The sequence below is a fragment of the Coffea eugenioides genome, chromosome 3 (assembly GCF_003713205.1).
Source record: "Coffea eugenioides isolate CCC68of chromosome 3, Ceug_1.0, whole genome shotgun sequence".
NCBI classification, from domain to species: Eukaryota; Viridiplantae; Streptophyta; class Magnoliopsida; order Gentianales; family Rubiaceae; genus Coffea; species Coffea eugenioides.
Genome location: NC_040037.1, coordinates 8,060,715 through 8,079,704, shown reverse-complemented (window position 1 = coordinate 8,079,704; position 18,990 = coordinate 8,060,715). Strand labels below are relative to the sequence as shown.

Genomic DNA, 18,990 nt, shown 5'->3' with positions numbered 1-18,990 from the left:
CAGTCCCCAGAATGAAAATCTAGCATCTTGGCCTGTCTCCATTCCAATGATTCTTAAACTATGTGGAATTAAATTTAATTTTCATAATAATTTTAGAATTTTCTCAGCTCTAGCAGAATTTTTTTTTTTTTTTGGAGTCTCGTGGAAATTTGGGTTCACAAACTTTGCCAGGCAACCATCGGTTGATGATTGGAAACTATTTCTGCCGTAAACTGAGCATGGTGGAACTAGAATTCCCGTGAGACTAGAGGAGAGGGGATGAGTAGGGGTGTAAACAAGACTAATAAAGCCGGATATCCTAATATTCAATTTTATTTGATTATTTTAATGAATTTGAAATTTTAATCATGTTTGACTTGTTTATTTGTCGAATAGAGTTTAAACGTGCTTTTCATCTATTTTAACTATTATCGAATATAAAATGCTATTCAAGGTTGATTTAATTAGTTAATGAACCAAGTTCGAACTAACTTTTACCAAGCTGAATTCGATTAGAGTATCGAAAAGTTTGGTTCATCTTTCGACCAAGGGATTAATCAGGATTTTGCTTTTTATATTGTGGGTCCGACTAAGTTAAAGTGAAATTAAACCGTTCGCTGATGAAGCGTACTATGAGATATTTCAGCAAATTTGCTCTGATAGGAAAATTCCTGTTCTTGCAGTATCTCCAGTCATCTAGATTGGATTGGACGATTTTTCTTTTTTCTTTTTCCAAAGTTTTAACACCCCTAATTATAGTTTCTTGTATGATGGAGTGCGAGATATCAGCATGCTTCTTCTAGTCTACTGATATTGTTTAATCAACTGTAATTTATCTCATGTATGGTTGAGGGCTCATTCGAGGGAGTGTTTTAACCATGTCAAGATTGTAAATGGAGATGAAAAGTTGAAAAATATGTATTCTAAACGCGTGATAAGACCCCATTTGAGAAGGTCCACTGAGATAATTACAAGGATAACTTGTTCTGCCGCTTGCAGAAGGTGTACGACAAGCAACAAATATCAATTCAGAATTGTTGAAATCCATGTTTCAGGAAACTGGTAGTTTGTTTGAATTCTAGTTCTTTTCTTCGGCAAACATTAACTTTGAAGCTACGAGCTGGAATGAATTTCCTTAATATTATATATTTCTAGGGAAGACTTAGATTCTGAATCTCTGATTCCTTTTTTTAGAGAAGTTGGTAGTTGAGGGTCTTCCTCTATAAATAACCATCTTACAGTTCCATGTAAGAAGCAAAACCAACCATCCGTTCAGAAAATTTTACTCTATTCTTTCCTACCTTCTTCAGCAAAACCGCCTATTCTTCCACCTCTACAAATTACTACCAGATTTCCAGAGTAGAGGTTGTATGATACTAATGGCGCCGGCATTCTCCGTTAGCGAAGTTGAAGTTGAGGGCCACGTGTTCCCTTCGTCCATGAAGCCTTCTGGCTCCAACGGTACCTTTTTTCTTGGAGGCGCGGGGTATAGAGGATTGGAAATTCAAGGCAAGTTTATCAAGTTCTCACTTCCTGGAGTGTATTTGGAGGAGACTGCAATTCCGTCACTCGCCGCCAAGTGGAAGGGCAAGACTGCTGAGGAGTTGATGGAATCTGTTGAGTTCTTCAGGGACATCATTACAGGCAACACAACTTTATTTTCTTTTTTCTCTTTTATTAGATGAGTAAGGAGAGGCCCAATCACGGCAAGAACGCCGTGAAATTGAGTAAATGACTATGACTTTTTTGTTTGTTTTCTTGCTGTTTTTAGGTCCCTTTGAGAAGTTCATTAGGTTGACATTTTTGAAGCCCTTGACGGGTGAGGAATTCTCGAAAAAAGTAAGTGAAGATTGTGCCGATTACTTGAAAGTAATTGGAAGTTACACTGATGCAGAGGATAAAGCTATTGAAAAGTTCCATGATATTTTCAAGAACGAGTCCTTCCAACCTGGTGACTCCATCCTGTACTCCCAATCACCCCTTGGATCACTAAGAATTAGCTTCTCCAAGCATGATTCCATACCCGAGGTTAGCAGTGGAGTTGTGGAGAACAAACCACTATCTGAAACAGTACTGGAATCCATTATTGGCTGGGATGGTGTTTCACCTTCTACAAGGAAGAGTCTGGCAGTACGAGTATCAGACTTGTTGAAAGTGTCTGACACTGCATCATAGAGCAAGAGGACCTTAATGCATGGTTAAGGGAAAATTATGACTTTGTGGCCGATCTTCTGTACTTGTTTTGCTTTATCTGTGTTTTACTTCATTCTGTTTTTCCATGTAGTCCTGTTGATTAGTCTCTATTGTGTACTTGAATAATATATATATAGCTAACGCAATTGATTTTGAAATGTTTTTGCCATATGTTAGTTTGCTCCCACCCAATGGTTGAAGAGCAAAACATCATAGGTGTCCAACATTAAAAAATCTCGGCCCAAGTAGACCATCTAAAAACTTCTAATTTGTTTGGACATGATGAGATTATCTATTTTTTTTTATAATTGCGGTACCCTCCAACAAAAATAAATTAGTAAATTTGTTTTCTAAATCCTCGTAGAGTTTACAGCTAAATTTTCCATTTTTACGTTCAAGAACTTTGTTAACTTCAAAAGGTCAAAAAAACTTCTTTTTTTTTTTTTTTGTAAGTGGGAGGTCAAAAAACATAATCATCGAACGTCTTATACTCAGAAGTTTCACCTAATGGAAAAAATACACAGTAAGGATAGAAAAGACTAATTTTAAAAGAAGCTAAATGTTGAAAATCCCTCTTTCGGCCTTGCTGCTGGTTTTCTGAGCCATTTTCGAGTTAAATCCATCCTCATAGGAGATTAATTATAATGTGAGCGATGAATATTGCTATATTGTTGCATTTGTATTTGGCTTAGGACCAACATGGGTTTTTTTTTTTTATATATAAAAGAAGTTGTAGGCCTGTTGACCCAACGTTTCAATAGCCATACGCCAAGAAAATCGTACAACTAAGTAGAATTTACTACAAGATGACCGTTGTGGGCTTAGCAGCAGGCTCCCCCGTTGTGGAGGTTTGGGGTGTCGTCCCGTAGATGTATCCCACATCGGGGTTGGGAGGGTTTGGGTTGGTAGTTATAAGTCTCCTGTGGGACCTCAGAGGATACCGGCTTTTGGGGTTTTCTCGGGGTTTAGGTTTGTAAAAATTAACGTAAGCTCTTTGGGTTTCGAAAGAAAGAAAGTAGAATTTACTACAAGAAGATAAAAATAGAATATTCCTTCTATCTACTACATGACCTTAATAATTGTTTGCGTAATTTGACTACTACTGTTTTTCTTTGGTCATAGAAAAGAAGAAATGGAATTCTGTGACCAACTTTTGTCAAGCTTTTATTGCATCACAAAAAATCATTTTGTGATGAAAGCTCAACCAACTAAATTTGCCACTCCAAACCCGTCATTAATTTGGACTAGAGATAGACCAAAAGGTGAGAAACAAATTTTGTGAAACATGAAACCCATCATTAATTTGCCACTCCAAACCCAACTAAACCTTCCTGAGATGTTTCTTTTTAGTGACTCTCTTTCCCTGGTTGAGAAACAATGGTCTGTTTCTCTCAACTGTACAATTTGATTGAGATGCCATCCTAACCAAAATCCTTGTTTGCTGACATTCAATACCAAAAAAGTTGTTGCACCATCCATCCGTCCTACCCATGTATGTCATATACATCCAAGTGATACTATTTGGATTCTAACTATTCCGTATCACAGTATACTTCTGTCTTGGGATAAAAGGATGAATTTAGTGAAATATTTTTTTTGATATCTCGGAGAAAGATACTAAAGTCCAAAAATTTACCTTGTGAACAAATTTAGCTCGCAGAAAGATTGTCTACCACAAAATGGGCAACCGTGGACGATCCGCAGATAGCCAGTTCGAGTTCACATCCTATATATTGCTACTATGTATTAGAACTTTGTTGATCGAGTGAGAATAGTGTAAATAACCAAGCTCATAAGGTTGACCACATGTTTCAGTTCATCAATTTCCAGATTCTCTAAGGCATTTATTCATGTCTTACTTTTCCATTTTTGGGGTCATTTTCCCGATTTTCCTTTGTTAAAATTTCCACTTCTTTGATTGATTTTCATTGCATGCTAATGGTTCACGTTATTATTACAATGCAAACTCTAAAGGCATGTATCTTCTTTTGCTGATTAATTTCTTGTTCTGTAAGAGTGACTTTCATTGATAATTCTTGAGTATGTTTCATATGACTGATTGTTTTGATTATTGTTCATGGCCAATTGCTTTACTCTATATGTGTGGGATGAAAAATAGGGAATGTTGAAGAGTAATTTTGGTGTTTCAATTCACACATCAAATTTTGTTATATTGTTTAATTTGTTTCTGAGACGGGACATTAGGATCTTATGGGATTAGTTGTATGAAGCCTAAATTGATGTTTTTCCACATCCGTTTTCATGATTCATCAAGAGTCTTTTTTTTTTTTTTTTTTTGCTTTTTTTTCTGGCAAGAAACATCAATATTTTTTTTTTTGCTTTTAGTCGCGTAAAGTTTTAACCCTTCAACAATTATGAGAAAATTTTTTATCCCCGATATATTAAAAATGCAAATTATTAGTCCTTCTATCAATTTCATCAGTTATGTGTAATAGAGTACTGCATCACGTGCAACACACGATAGATTAATAAGGGCATTTCGGTCTGAGCAAAAGTATTTGTCTGCGTAAAAGGTAACTTTCTTTCCCATCTTCAATCCCTAGTTGCAGAGGCAGAGGAGGTAGAAAGATCTCTTATACCATGGGAGCAACAACCTCTTCAAATCCAGTAGAGGAGGAAGAAAGATCTCTTATACCATGGGAGCAATAACCTCTTCAAATCTAACACAACTTTTTTTTTTTGTAACGACACATCTAATCTATCCTAACTTACCCCTACTCGAGTCTACTCTAGAGGGGGTGATCCAACTAGATCGAGAGTCTCAATAGAGACTGAACTATCATTGAACTAGATTGGTGGTATCCTAACTTACTCCTACTCCTACTCGAGCCTACTCTAGGGAGGTGATCCAACTGTGTTGAGAGAATCGACGGAGACTGAACCATTATCGGATCAGATGGATGTACCACACACTCGTATGGATTTAGAAAAAGTCACATATAGTGACACATTAATGGAAGGTAAGGTTTGAACTCTTAATCTCCCACTCCACAATCCATGTGGTGGCCAACTCCTTCAGAGGAAGTTCATTAATCCAACACCACATTGGGTGCCAAAGTCCCTGCCTTGGGCTCATAAAAAAAAAGAAGAAATAATCAGTTCTCCCTGCCTACGGGAAAGATGTTCTGGCCATAAGCTAATTGATGAACTTACTGCAATTAAGCTACTGATTTGTAAAGCTGCTGTACAGAATTTGGTGCGGGTAGAAGTTCAGGTCCAGAATAAGCAGACACTCCATCTTATCCAGCAGCCAAAATCTTCGGATATGCGAGTGGTCACACTGCTGGAGGATATACATAACCTTAAGTACCTGTTTCGTATGTGTTCCTTTTGCCTAGTTAACAGGGATATTAACCATATTACTCATAGGATTAGCGCTCATGCGCTAGACTTTTTTGTTGACCAGGAATTCTGGATTCCTCAGTGATAGTTAGCACTGACTGTGTAGTTCCCTCAAGTCTTTACTTGAAATTGTAAAGGTTTTGTTCATCTATAAAATCACTTATCGTTTCGGAAAAAAAAAAAGATCAGGCAATGAAGCTTCTATGTTTCATGGGGCCTGATGTGCTATACCTAGAGATTGACGGCAAGAGGCATCCTCATCAAAGTGGACAAAAGCTCACAGATACAACATTGGCACAAATTCATAGGAATCTGCATACGATGTTTATCAAAAATAGAGGATTTTCTTGCCTCTTCTTCGGGCCACCAATCTTTTCTCCGATGTGCATCATTACAATCCCAACAAGTATAAGATGAATTAAGCAGTTGTTTTCTCCTTCTAATGCCAGTAGAAAGTTCTTCGATCCTCTTGTTTAATTTTTCAATTGAGGGTTTTGGAGGAAAGGGGTCGATCTAAATTAAGGAAAATCAATTAGGTCAAAGTGTTTTTATTGCCTTTTATTCAATAAATGCTCCTGCACCGACAATACTGCAGTTGCTGTACGCTATTTGCTCGTGGGTCACAAGTGACGCTGCTCGATTGGAGGTTAAAACTTTCCTCATAATTGTTCAGAGAGTTAAAACTTTACACAAATAAAAGTTCCGGAGTTACTAAGACTTTTTCCCTTCGTAGTATCCCTCCGTCCCACTTTGATAGTCCTGTTTTTTTTTTTCGTCTGTCCCAAATTATAGTCCACTTTTCAATTAAAGAATGTAGTTGTATTTTAATTTTTCTAAAATACTCTTATTCAATGTAAGTTGTTGTTGTTATAAACCTACCACATTTAATGAGAGTTGATTCTTTTTTTACCATCAATTTAAGTTCCCATAAATTTATACTCTAATTAATGTAAGAGTATTTTAGGAAAATAACTACCAAAATTGATTGTTCCAAAAAATTAACTATTTTTTCTTAAACTGTGTGGAAAAAAAAAATCAGGACTGTCAAAGTGGGACGGGGGGAGTATCAACTAAGATTAGTTAAACTATACAATTGCGGGTAACTACAGCTCAAATCTGCCTGTGCCTTTCTTTCAACTTAAGCTACTTTCCCACAAGATATTGTAGCTTAGATTGACGGCAAATTTTGCTGATTCAAATTGGAAGTATACACTGCGCCATGCACTGTGGTGGGGATGTGCAAGTATGCGTCATTCTGCTTCGTGATTGACACCTATTCATGTGGCAGTAAATGAAACCAATCTCTAATTTGCTTCTAGGTGTCTCTACAGAAAATAGGTTATAAATAATCTAGCAAAAGTTAAACAACAATAATGCGGCAGCAGGAAAACGTGATAACCCAATTCAATTGACTTAGCCATTATATGCATAACTACTTGAATTTGACAAATAATTAACTGAATTTTACGATTGAAATTGTGATGAAATTCATTAAAAACATTAACATTCTTCTTGGTTTAACATTTGACACCAATAATTCTATAAAAAATCCATAAATTTATGCTGAAGCATAATTTCAAAGAAATCCTTATCCGTTAATATTTTTAGGTCAATCGTGTTATTGACAGATCCCTATATCAATTTAAACATGCGGAGAAAAATGAAATATACTCCCATAAATAAGAGGGCTTACATTACACTAGAAATATGTGCAAATGCCAAATCTAAATATGGTAATTCTCACTTGAGGACGACAAAGTGAAAATTGCACTTCGATTCTTGGAGGGACCATATAGAACCTAATATCTAAGTTGAGGGGCTTAATAAATACTTTTTAAAAATTGAGGAACTGTTAAAATCATTTGCCCTACTGCTTTTAAATGGGAAGGGAAAGGGTTTATTGTAAGTAACTCGTCCATTAATTATTCTAAGGCAAAAGTACGGTATTATTTTAGGCAAGAAAATGGACTAAGCTGTAATGCCTCACGATGGGATATTTAAATAACCCATAACTCAAAATGTTTTCTGGCACAGTGATAAAACTATAAGAGAATCATATAACTACAATAGTTTCCTCATACCGGCAATAATATTAAATTTTCTTAATCTAACGGTTATGATCTCTCTCCTTGGTTGTGTATGGCTGTGAAGAGAGAAATAATTCGATTACGTCTCACGGGAGAGACCATTGATCAGCATCTCTGTCGACATACATATATACTGTTGGCGGGCAATGTTTGGTTAGTTCCATTTAGTAAATGCTCAGAAGACAACCAAATAAATGCGAAAGCATTGAAGATGAAGCTACCCTGGTCTTCTAGTCCACCAACTTTTCATTTTATCTCCCTGTATGAAGCTTTTCCAACGCGGATACTGATCAATTCGTCCATTATTGGATGGAAAATACACAAGTTTATGGCCCCAAGTAGGCCAAAAGTCAAATACCAAAATGGGAAATTATGAAGACCTGCTTTTAATTAGGAGAGCTTATTTTCCGAAGGGACAGTTGAAGAGAATAAATTACTTGCCCACCAATTGTAGGACTGCCTCCATAACTCACCGGAAGATGACAGGTGAGTTCTTAAAATTGGACCTACCCATGTGGTTCACTTACTAATAGAAACTTGGAAAAAGTCGTATTACTAGCTTTTTAGTACTATATATATCGTGCAAATTTGCATTAAAGCATACTGTGAAGAGGGTTAGAGCTCTTTTGCATGCTTAGGGTTTCTCTTCTTTTTCATGCTTGTTTTCTTGAAGCAAAAATGAGGGGAGTTTTGGGACGTACTTTTGTGCTTGTTGCCTTCCTTGCTTTGGTTCTTGATGGGGTGGTTTTGGCGGATGTGAAAGGTGCTAAGGATGAGAAACATTTGTTTGGTCCTAGACCTCATCCAGGACTATTTGGAAGAAAGGGTTTTAAACATGGGATTGGTGGAGGTCTAGGTGGTGGTTATGGAGGTGGAGCTGGAGGTGGTTTGGGTGGTGGAGGAGGATTAGGTGGAGGGGGTGGTCTTGGTGGTGGTGGTGGGCTAGGTCATGGTGGAGGTCTTGGAGGTGGTTTGGGTGGTGGAAGTGGTCTTGGTGGTGGCGGAGGTCTTGGAGGTCTTGGAGGGAGGTCTTGTCTTGGAGGTGGTGGGCTAGGAGGTGGTGGTCTAGGTGGCGGTGCAGGTGCAGGTTTTGGAGGTGGAGCTGGTGGAGGAGCTGGTGGGGGTGGAGGATTTGGTGGAGGTGGTGGTGCTGGTGGAGGCTTAGGTGGTGGTGCTGGTAGTGGCTTTGGAGGTGGTGCAGGAGGTGGCCTTGGAGGTGGTGGTGGCGGCTTTGGCGGTGGAGGAGGAGGAGGAGGCGGTGCAGGGGGAGGTTTCGGCGGGGGAGCAGGATATGGTGCTGGCGGAGGTTTAGGGGGTGGTCTTGGTGGTGGCGGAGGAGGTGGCTTTGGAGGGGGTGGAGGTATTGGAGGTGATCACAATTAAGTTCTGCAATGCCTCCAATTCTCGCATGACCAAATCTCTCCTACATTGCGAGCTGTATTTGTAGTATTCTGTTTTGTTGACAAAGTTTCATATGTTCTTTTACCAGTGTCTTCTTCAAGCGTGGATTATTCTTGATTGTGCACCAAGAAATGTAATTTAGGCAATGGTACAAAAAGACCATTCCAAATATATTACTACTATTACTTTGGGACTGTTCACTTCTAACTAATATGAATTTGCATGAGCAACTTGTGGAATAAATGATTCAACCAATATCCTATATGCTTTGTACTCTTTTCCTTTTCACTATATAATTTATGCTTAATTAATTGTCTTCACATTTCCAAAGTTGATGGTGAAAATAAAATCTCTCATTTGATGTGTTTCCTAGGCTCCTAAGTCCTAACTAACGTTTGGTCTTCACAAAAATGCTCCAAAATGTAGTCTTTTTTTTTTTTTTTTTCGAAACGATAGATGTCCTATAACCTAATCTAGCCTAGTCTAAGGGGAAGGGAAGGGGGTTCGATGTGAGTACAGACTCCATCGATGAAATCAATTAAGACCGCCACAAATTGTGGCAAATTTGTCACAATTTGTGGGAGGCAGGGATTGAACCCCTGACCTCCAGCATCACCTTTAATGGTGATGATCACTGGACCAAATGGCCAGTGGCCTCCAAAATGTAGTCAACACCTACTATGGATGCTGTTTTTCCTACTTTGGATTTGAGGTTGATAAACAATTATTATTTGCGTGTACATCAACTAGAAATAGGTGTACATATGTACAATTTTTTATTGTGTTTGCATGTACATATATGATATTATGTGGTATCACTTGCTTGGGTGTGGCCCAAAATGACATTCATTGGTGATGGCTGGCTACTCAAGCTACAACATGTACGTTCGTCATTACATGCAGGCCCGGATTTAATTGCTTCTCCGTTCTACAACTACAATTTAAAGCTGCGATTAATTTCCGACAGTTGATGCTTTTATACAAAAATTTACTGCCAACAAAATTTATTTTTTGAGCTTTGGTCCCAATATGAGTGAAAACTCGATTCATCTAGTAGGAAGCCTAATCCCAACTAGTCAACTACTCAAGATTCCACAAAAAAAGCAGAGAAGATCAACTAGCTAGGAACTTTGAGGTGATGGAAGCCAAATTTCTTAGGTAGCTTAATTGGTTGTACTAATATGTAATATCTTGAATCTTGATTGACATTGTGAAAGAATTAAAGAAGAGGACAAGAGGGCAGATATTTGAAGACTTGTCAAACTAGAGAATAATAATTTTGGGAGATAGTAAAATTTATTTTTGAAGGTAAAGAGACGTTAACAATTCTAACTGGTAATATGGTCCCATTTCCTGGTAATATTACCATATGGTCCAATTCTAACTGGTAATATGGTCCAATTTCCTTCCCAATTTATTACCAGTTGGATATAGACAGAAATCACGTTATGGTCCAATTCTAACTGGTAATAAATATCAGGACTTTGCAATATTTGATTGATCAAAATTCTATATACTCCATTTACTATAAAAGTTCCTAGGGAATGTTGCCAATAAATACTGTTTGTTCTTTCTTATCCTTCGAGTTTGCAGAAAGACTGATTTATACATTTCTAATTTCAACCAGTTAAGGGTATCTAAAGATTTCTAGTCAATCACAAATTTAACCAAAACAGTGTAAGTTGGTGAACCTAAAAACATGACTGCAAATAGTGTTATTAGAGCATCAGAGACCGAATTAGTCCAAACACAAACCACAGGGAACTAGAGTAGTATTTGCCCCTTTATTGACTCCCAAAATTTAAAAACGGAATCTTGAAAAAAAAAGGTAGCTTTGCAAAGGAACCATTTGCAATTAAATTAAAAAGGGAGTAGTAATTTTGGGTATTGAAAATGAAAATCTATCCATTGGAAAAAATAAAAAATAAAAAAAAACTTCATAGTTGATCAAAAGAAACTGGATAAATATACTCAGAGTGCTTCGAATCTTCTGTTCCCAAATTAGTCTCTACCCCCTCTGTTCCTTCTTTATATAGCTGCGGCTGCCACACCGCTTCTAACTTTTTGATAACCCAAATTCAAACAAACCAATAATAATCAGTTAACAAGTTTACTCAAAACTAATTCATTCAATAACTCAAAAAAAAATTTTCTTTGGATAAATAAAGCGGTTCCGATAACTCAAAACTGTTTTTTTCTTTGGATAAATCAAGCAGTGGTTTCCTAATTAGAATTCCTTCAACTCTAGTTTACATGAAGAAGAAGACTGCAAGTCTGCAACATTATGTCCATCAATTGATCCTTGAACAACTTATTCTTTTGATTCAATTGCTCACCAAATCCCTACGATATCGTTGTCTTTAACTCTGTCTACTGTGTTGATTATATCGTTTACACCCACAATTGCTCACAAAAACTATGAGGACCCGTTATTTTTGTTGCAAAATTAAAGATATAATGAGTAAATCAAATTCCTTGTTAGGGTTTAAGAAAAAAATGATTTGGGGTAAAAATTAAAGAAAAGTTTTAGTTGATTTTTATGTTTACGATTAACAAGACTTTTTTTCGTTAAAAAAGAAAATAAATAAAGTTTAGAGTTATCTGTTTTAATTGATTTTGAGTAAACTTGTTAACCGATTATTATCAGTTTGTTTGAGTTTGAGTTATCAAAAAATTAGAGGCGACGTGGCAGTTATACAAAAAAGGGACAGAGGGACAAAAACTAATTTAAGGACAGAAGATTGGAAGCGTAGAGAGAGGGGTAGATTCTGCATTCCCATAATGCTGGATCCTGTCCGAGATGTTAAACATGTTTGCTACAGCATAAATTTACACTTTTGAATGATTAGTAATTACTGAACCAATTGTATTAGAGAATCTTAATTACTCGCAACAATTCACTACGAATTACGAAGAAAAGAAAAGTTAAACAGCTTAAGCAGCAAAATTTTATACTCTGAAGAGGAAGATGACAAAATATATATCATGTAATAAGTCGGATTATCGTTAATTATGCAGGCTGGATTAACTTTTTTACTTTTCTAGTGGATTGGTACATACAATTTACCATTCATATGAATAGTTTTTCTTTGAATATTTATTTCAATTTTTTCAAAAATTAATACTTTAATCCCTTTTTGAAAAAAATATCATAATTTCATTAAAATCTACATTAATGATATAAAGCTATATCATCAAATATATATAGATATCAAATGATAGATCTAAAAAAAATAATTTTGAAAAAAAAAAGATAGATCTAAAAAATGAATACTACAGATCTGAAAAACAAACAAAAATTATACTGTAAAACTCCAAAAATTATTCTAAAACCTTTTACATCACAAAGTCTGTATCCAATGTCAATTTTAAATTCCAGTTAAGAAGCAGCTTTTGTAAGCAAATTATTGCAAATAGAAAGCACAGATTTCTAACTCGTCTTAAATTCTTCCTAACATACCCAAGTCCCAGCCATAACCACGATTTTTACCTCTTCCCATCCAATCAATCATTCAGACAGATATAAAACAAACAAATGAATAACTCCAAAAACGTTTCTTTAAAAAACAAAAAAAAAAAAAGAAAGCTAGGAAAAAACTTGTCACTATACTGGTAAATGTTACTACAAGTCAACATCATGTTTTGTCCTTGCTACATATGGACTAAGCTGTTTTTAACCTTTTATTCCAAATCATTTTTCTGCAAAAACGTGATATGGGGGTATATTCGAATTTCTACTCCAATTTTTATCTCCCCAAATGAGATATATCACATGATATATTCAGAAAATATCATTGTATTTTGATAGTGAATTATTTATAGAAATTTATTTTTTTACATTATCAACATATTTTTCAACCACTTTTTTATTTTATATACATCAAAATTTTTTTAAAAAAAAAAGCTACAGTTTTTTTTAAAAAAAAATTATCCCAAGTAATCCGCTCTCCAAACACACAGTTTTGTAATTAAATTACACACAAGGAGAAAATTAACAAAGATTGGAATAGAGATTAACACAAGGAGTGAAATAGTAAACTAAAAAATTGGGTTGAATACTACCCCTTAAACCTTAGCCAACTCAATAATTTGGTTCAGACTCATGCTAATAATTGTGAAATCATTTCAAAATCACTTTCTTTTTTTATTTCAGCACTTGGGGCCACCTTCTTTTTGGTTGACAAGACCAATGCAAATGGCGCACTGAAAACCGAAAAATAGTGATTTCTCTTTCAAAGGCTAAAAGCTAAAGCACTGCTGCAATCAGATCTGATATCACTGCAATCTCTTCTGAGCTGAGCATTTTCTAAGTCATTGCTTTGTCTTGCCCTGATTCTTGACAACAAGATTACAAAAGCATGAAACTCCCCTATATATCCTCCTCAGGTTCATTCAGACCATAAAAAAAGTAAAATAAAAAAGAGATTATCCAAGGAGCCATATAGAAGAGCTATAGATGACCACTAAGAAAATTGAGCCAAGTTGTATTATCGCCAAAAAGAAAGAAGATCTTTTGAAATAAAAGCTATTTCATTTTTCCAAAGAAGAGTAACGTACTTGTTTCTTCAGAACTTGTTTGTTCAGAAAATATACAATTTCTTTTTGAAATATATTGGATATAATTAATTATCAGTTTCTGTTTGGCTGTGAAAATAATTTTTTTTTCTCTTGTAGTGGATAGAGTTGAAACAAAAAAAAAGAAAAAAATTCAAGAAATAGATTAAAAAAAGATCAGCTTTTCTTTCCTATTGAGTAGCATCAACCATAGCTAATGATAGAAATAATCATCATCAATGTGCAGAGTATGAGACATACATTCATAATTGCATCTATTAGTATTAGCAAGGTTCCCTTTATTTATTTACACTGGAAATGAAACATGAAGAAAGAAAAAGCAAGGAAAAAGCCTAATAAACATATTAATTTTGATAACAACACCTTTTGTAGCATTAATAGATAAGGAGTAGTGGGATATCCATACTTATAATATGGTGATGAAGATCTGCATGCAGCGAATATGTAGTCCTTATTCATCATTTGTTGGACTCAGGATTTGGTCCGCTTGGAACATTATGAGCAGCCATCCGAAATTGTCGATCTTTACTAGCAGTAACAGTAGGAACATCACTTCCAGTTGCAGCTCTTGCAGGAGTACTAGCAGTAGAGGTAGTAGTAGTAGTGGGGATAAAATGAGTTTGATCTTGATGAATTTTCATGGTGGATTGCTTGTTTGTGGGATTAACCTCCAACAGGGCTCGTCCTTTTTTAGCTGAAGAAGCCCCACAAGTGACTGAAAAATCAAGAGAATGAACATAGCATAGTGAAGCAATTAAGAATACAGCAAGAAGAAGCAACAGGGCTTGTGAATTCTTGAAGGTTTTGAGAGCTGATCTGTTGCTAGATTTTGCCATGAAAATAATGGAACCAAGAAGAAAAACCACCCCCCAGTATACCTTAGGAGATCAATATCCATGAACCAAATGGACCTCCAAGATTGAAAATTATAGGGAAGAAGATGTTGGAAAAAGGATTAAGAAGAAAAGTTTTTGACTGTTGATTATGAGAGGAAAGGTTGGTTTGAATATCAAAACATGTCTTGAATTTTGTAGGGTTCCATAGCTTCCTCAACAAGGAGATATATATGAACATCATGTGACCTACTGTTCAGCTTACTATAATGTCGTTCTCTTTATTATGAATTGACAAGCATATCCCCACAGATATGAACCCTCTAATAGTTTACAGCCATTCTGTTCACATTTTTACACACCGACAAATTCCAAACCACAAAAAGAAAAGGAACATTTAGTAAAATCAATAAAATGAGGCATGGCATCAGGTTGGCATCAACGATTTTCTTGTGATGGTTTTTCATTTTAATTTTGGCAAATTGTTAACATATTAATCATTTTCTTGATGCAAATAAGCCTTTTAGAAGAACCTAATAATGAATAATCAACTCGATCACTTCGATTGCAGCATACAAGGGTAAAAAAAAATGGTTAGCTCCAAATATGAATGCAAATTAACACCTACAGTTATAGAGCAAGAGATTTTGATTGGTAATTTGCTTGGTTATATCACTCTCATTATTTCCTTTGTCCACACATTAAATGTTTTCTTTTTCACCAACTTAGACACCTTTTCTTCCTGTGTTTTGGATGTCCAAGCTAAGTACAATTGTAGAACAAGAGATTTTGAATGATAATTTGCTTGGGGATATCGCTCTCATCATTTCCTTTGCCCACACGTGAATTTATTTTCTTCTTCTTCTTGTTAGACACATATTTTTCAGTGTTTCGGATGTTTAGGGTTAGTACAATTACAGTACAAGAGATTTTGATTGGTAAGTGATATCACTGTCATTATTTCCTTTCCCCACCCATGACTTTATTTTCTTTTTCTTCAGGTTAGATACCTTTTTTTTGTCTGTGTTTTGGATCATGTTCAAGCTAAGTACAATGGTGGAACAAGAGATTTTGAATGGTAATTTTTGCTTGGGTATATTACTTTCATCATTTTCTTTGCCCATACGTGTCTCTATTATCTTTATCTTCTAGTTAGATACCCTTTTTTTTCTGTGTTTTGGATATTTGAATTAAGTACAAACTATGGAACAAGAGATTTTGATTGGCAATTTGCTTGGTGATATCACTCTCATCATCTCCTTTGCCCACACATAACTTTATTATCTTTTCTTCTAGTTAGAACTTTTTTCCTGTGTTTTGGATATTTAAGTACAGTACAATTATAGCAACAAGAGATTTTGATAGGTAATTAATTTGCTTGTAATATCACTCTCATAATCTCCTTAATTTGACCTCACTTAACTTTTTTTTTCTTTTTCTTCTAGTTAGATACCTTCTTCTTTTTTCTTTTTTCTTTTTTTTGATGTCTTGGCCTTAGAATGGTGAGCTTGTCTAGTATGGTCATTTTAGAAAAGAGAAGATAAAGCTGGTGATGAAAGAAAGGAGGGGGCAGAAGAATGCTGGTGGCCTTTTCTTGCTTGGATTCTTCCATAAGAAATCTCCTTTTTTTGACTTGGAGGGGCATTGGAAAATTACAGCTGAGGCTAGTGTCTGATTGCCTTTTTATCAAAATCATATAAACTAAAGATTATAGAGAAGCAAAAGCAATCTAATCCACTGGTTTGCTGCTTGTGAAATTTCCAGGTCTTGTCTCCTTAATTGGATGCATAGGTCCCCACTCCCTTAGAGAAGCTGCTCAAGAGAAATGTTTCTTCCACATTATATTTAGATAACTACCTATGCCTTTTCTTTTGGGGGGCTCAAGATGAAAATTCTCTAAAGGTTTAACAAAGAAAAAAGTAAATTAGGGGGATTTTTTTTGTTGGGGGGGGGGGGGGTGTTGGAGAGAGGGGTTTGATATCTCTAGCTAGCTTTACATTCAAAGGATATTTATCTTCAAAAATGAAGTCAAGTCTTGCTAGCTTGCTTGTAAATAAAGTGGCTATGAGCGAGTAGTGATACCTTAATCTAGTGATAAAAGGTCAAAGTAGAGGGTGAGTGAGTAAAACTTCTCGAGTTAAAAATTACCCTTTGTGACTGTTCTATAATTATATAGCTATATACTACTAACATTAGCTTTTTTTTTAAGCTAAGAATGAAGTAGAGAAAAGCAAACCTAAAAATTGTTCAAAGGAATCAGTTTAAAGTTATATTACATTAATAATACTCTAACTATCAACTATTAACATATAGGAGTTTTCAATAAAAGCAAATAAAAATTAGCAATACATAGGACAAAGAGATTGATCAAGAACTCTCTTTTGACAAAAAAAAAAAAAAAAAAAAGGCTAAGAACTCTCATACTAGATGGAGCTATCCCAATTTTCCATTTTCTTTGCAAAGTGTTGATTTTTTCTATATGTTGTAGCTAATCCCGATCTTGTCATTTTGGTAGAAATAGTAGTATATCCTTATGGCTCCCATTATTCAGATCCCAGCTACACACCTTAGTTGCTCCTCTACTTGGACATATAAGAAGAAAAGCGAAAATAGAAAGAGGAAGAAAAAGAAAAACCCTTTTCCTTTTTCCCCATTTTTGCCTTTGTCATCAAAGCATTTTGGAGGGAAAGAGTATGGTTGAAACCATCAAATTAATATGCTATTTTAATTTCGTCAATCTTCAAGTATTGTTTTAATCACAAGCAATAATTGGTCCACCTCCCTATTTACAATTTTTGAAATTGACTGAAAGTTAGTCTATGGACCACAGTCTGCACCATCCCAATCTAGTTTTTTTTTTTTTATTTTTTTGTCACTAGGCAACATCTACTTTTCTTCTACTTCTATTTCTAGTCTAACCTATTTTAGATGGGCCTAACTAAGTCATTGGGTAATCGACGGAAACTGAACCTCCATTGAACCAAACAGATACACTATGTATCCATATGGATTTGAAAAAGCCACCATCCCAATTTAGTTAGAGACACAAAATCCCAAGTCATGTACAAAGTTGGCTTGGAGATTGTCTAAATTACATCTATTAAAATTCCACACTGTGATGATGTATACACCGACAATCTATATAAGATTTACTCTAAATTTAATCCCAGACTAAATATGCTCATGAGAGTCAAAAATCAAAAGTTCTGATGACACCAATGGACCTAAACCATACAAAAAGAAAATATGAAACACAAATTTTTACCTATATATGTCCTAGATAATCAATCTGTCCAGACAAAAATGGGAAATGCAGAAGGTGTCAAGAAATATGAACAACGTCTGAGTAAGAGATTATTAGCAATAATTTAAGTCTGGATGTCCCCTGATGAATGAACTACAAAATGCATATGTTTTGCACATGTTTGTAGATAAGAGTTGATCATTTACATGCGTGACAAAGAAATCTCTTGACATTTCAACGACAATCTCGACGTGTGCATGGCCACGCAATTAATTTTCACGTAAAGATTCATCCAATGATGTGCAATTGTCAACATTGTCTGTTTGTTTCCTTTTCTTTGGAGATTTCAGTATCCTAATTTGAGGTTGTGAAGCAAAGGATCTTTACTATAGCAGCTGCGCTGAAATCAGCCATGGGCCTTCAGAATAAAACCTGATGTAATGCTGATGACCCCTTGAATATGATTGAAATTATTTTCTATCGTAACCCTTCTGGTAATTAGCACTAAAAATCTTTCATAATGGGTATAAATTCCTTTCTAGTAGTTGGGTTTTGAACAAGGTTAATTGACCTTGTTTGGAAAGCCATTTTCCTCCAAAAAAATTTTACGTTTTCTATTAATACAATTCCTAATCACTTTTTTACCTCATATATATCAATCGCTACAACATGTTTTTCTATAAAAATTTCAAAAAATAGCAATCCAAACGGATTGAAAGTTTGGAATTACCTAACTTGTTTACATTAGTTACAAGTGTTTTGGACTAATCTTTTAAACAAATGTCAAGTATATTTTCTGTTTTCAAATTAAATTCCATGTAATACCAAATGAATACATACAATTAGGAAAAAAATAAAAAGAGGTGCTTTAATTGTTTATGTGATGCCACCTCCATTGAAATTACGGTAGACGAATTTTAAATGGCCGGTCAATTGTGGTAAAGCATGAAAAAGAAGAACATTCTGAAAGGCAAAAGGTTGTTAACTCTTTTATGGGAGACAAGAACCTACGCACATGCATACTTTATTTTCCTGTGAAAACATACATTCCAATCCAAAGTAGACTACCGTGAAACCACCTTTTTTACCCCAAAATCTACTATTGTTTTAAAGGTGAATTTTGATTTGGCCCTTCAACATAGAAGTATTGATTCAGCCCCTAAAACTAAATAAATCCCAATTAAGTCAACAAAGTTTGATGAAAACGTTGAGTTACAAAATGAAACCTTACTAACTTTTGAAAACTTTAAAGTAATTAACTGCCTAACTAAATGATTTGAAGAGGATAGACTATTGCTGTTCTAATTTGAAATTT

The 18,990-nt window shown here is 35.2% G+C and overlaps 2 protein-coding genes and 1 long non-coding RNA gene across 3 annotated transcripts; 2 read left to right on the top strand and 1 right to left on the bottom strand.

Annotated features, from left to right (window-relative positions):
• The first annotated feature begins 1,261 nt into the window (after positions 1–1,261).
• LOC113765720 (chalcone--flavonone isomerase-like) lies at positions 1,262–2,330 on the top strand. Its single transcript, XM_027309966.1, has 2 exons — positions 1,262–1,623; positions 1,751–2,330. Exons 1-2 carry the CDS (start codon positions 1,350–1,352, stop codon positions 2,152–2,154), a joined length of 678 nt encoding a protein of 225 aa, XP_027165767.1. The 5' UTR covers positions 1,262–1,349; the 3' UTR covers positions 2,155–2,330.
• A 5,881-nt stretch (positions 2,331–8,211) lies between these two features.
• On the top strand, positions 8,212–9,285 carry LOC113764923 (glycine-rich protein 23-like). The gene has a single exon (XM_027308968.1). It carries the CDS (start codon positions 8,253–8,255, stop codon positions 9,003–9,005), a length of 753 nt encoding a protein of 250 aa, XP_027164769.1. The 5' UTR covers positions 8,212–8,252; the 3' UTR covers positions 9,006–9,285.
• A 4,513-nt stretch (positions 9,286–13,798) lies between these two features.
• Positions 13,799–14,659, bottom strand: LOC113765129. The gene is made up of 2 exons (XR_003467701.1): positions 14,477–14,659; positions 13,799–14,313 (listed from the first exon to the last, which is right to left on the bottom strand). It is a non-coding gene; the product is annotated as an uncharacterized LOC113765129 (long non-coding RNA).
• Positions 14,660–18,990: the final 4,331 nt, after the last annotated feature.

What these genes read in the sequence shown, in the direction of transcription:
- LOC113765720 (XM_027309966.1), top strand. Translation starts at nt 1,350, where the DNA reads ATGATACTAATGGCGCCGGCATTCTCCGTTAGCGAAGTTGAAGTTGAG. An exon ending in CTTCAGGGACATCATTACAG is followed by an intron (nt 1,624 to 1,750) that starts GCAACACAACTT and finishes TGCTGTTTTTAG; the next exon opens with GTCCCTTTGAGAAGTTCATT.
- LOC113764923 (XM_027308968.1), top strand. Translation starts at nt 8,253, where the DNA reads ATGCTTAGGGTTTCTCTTCTTTTTCATGCTTGTTTTCTTGAAGCAAAA.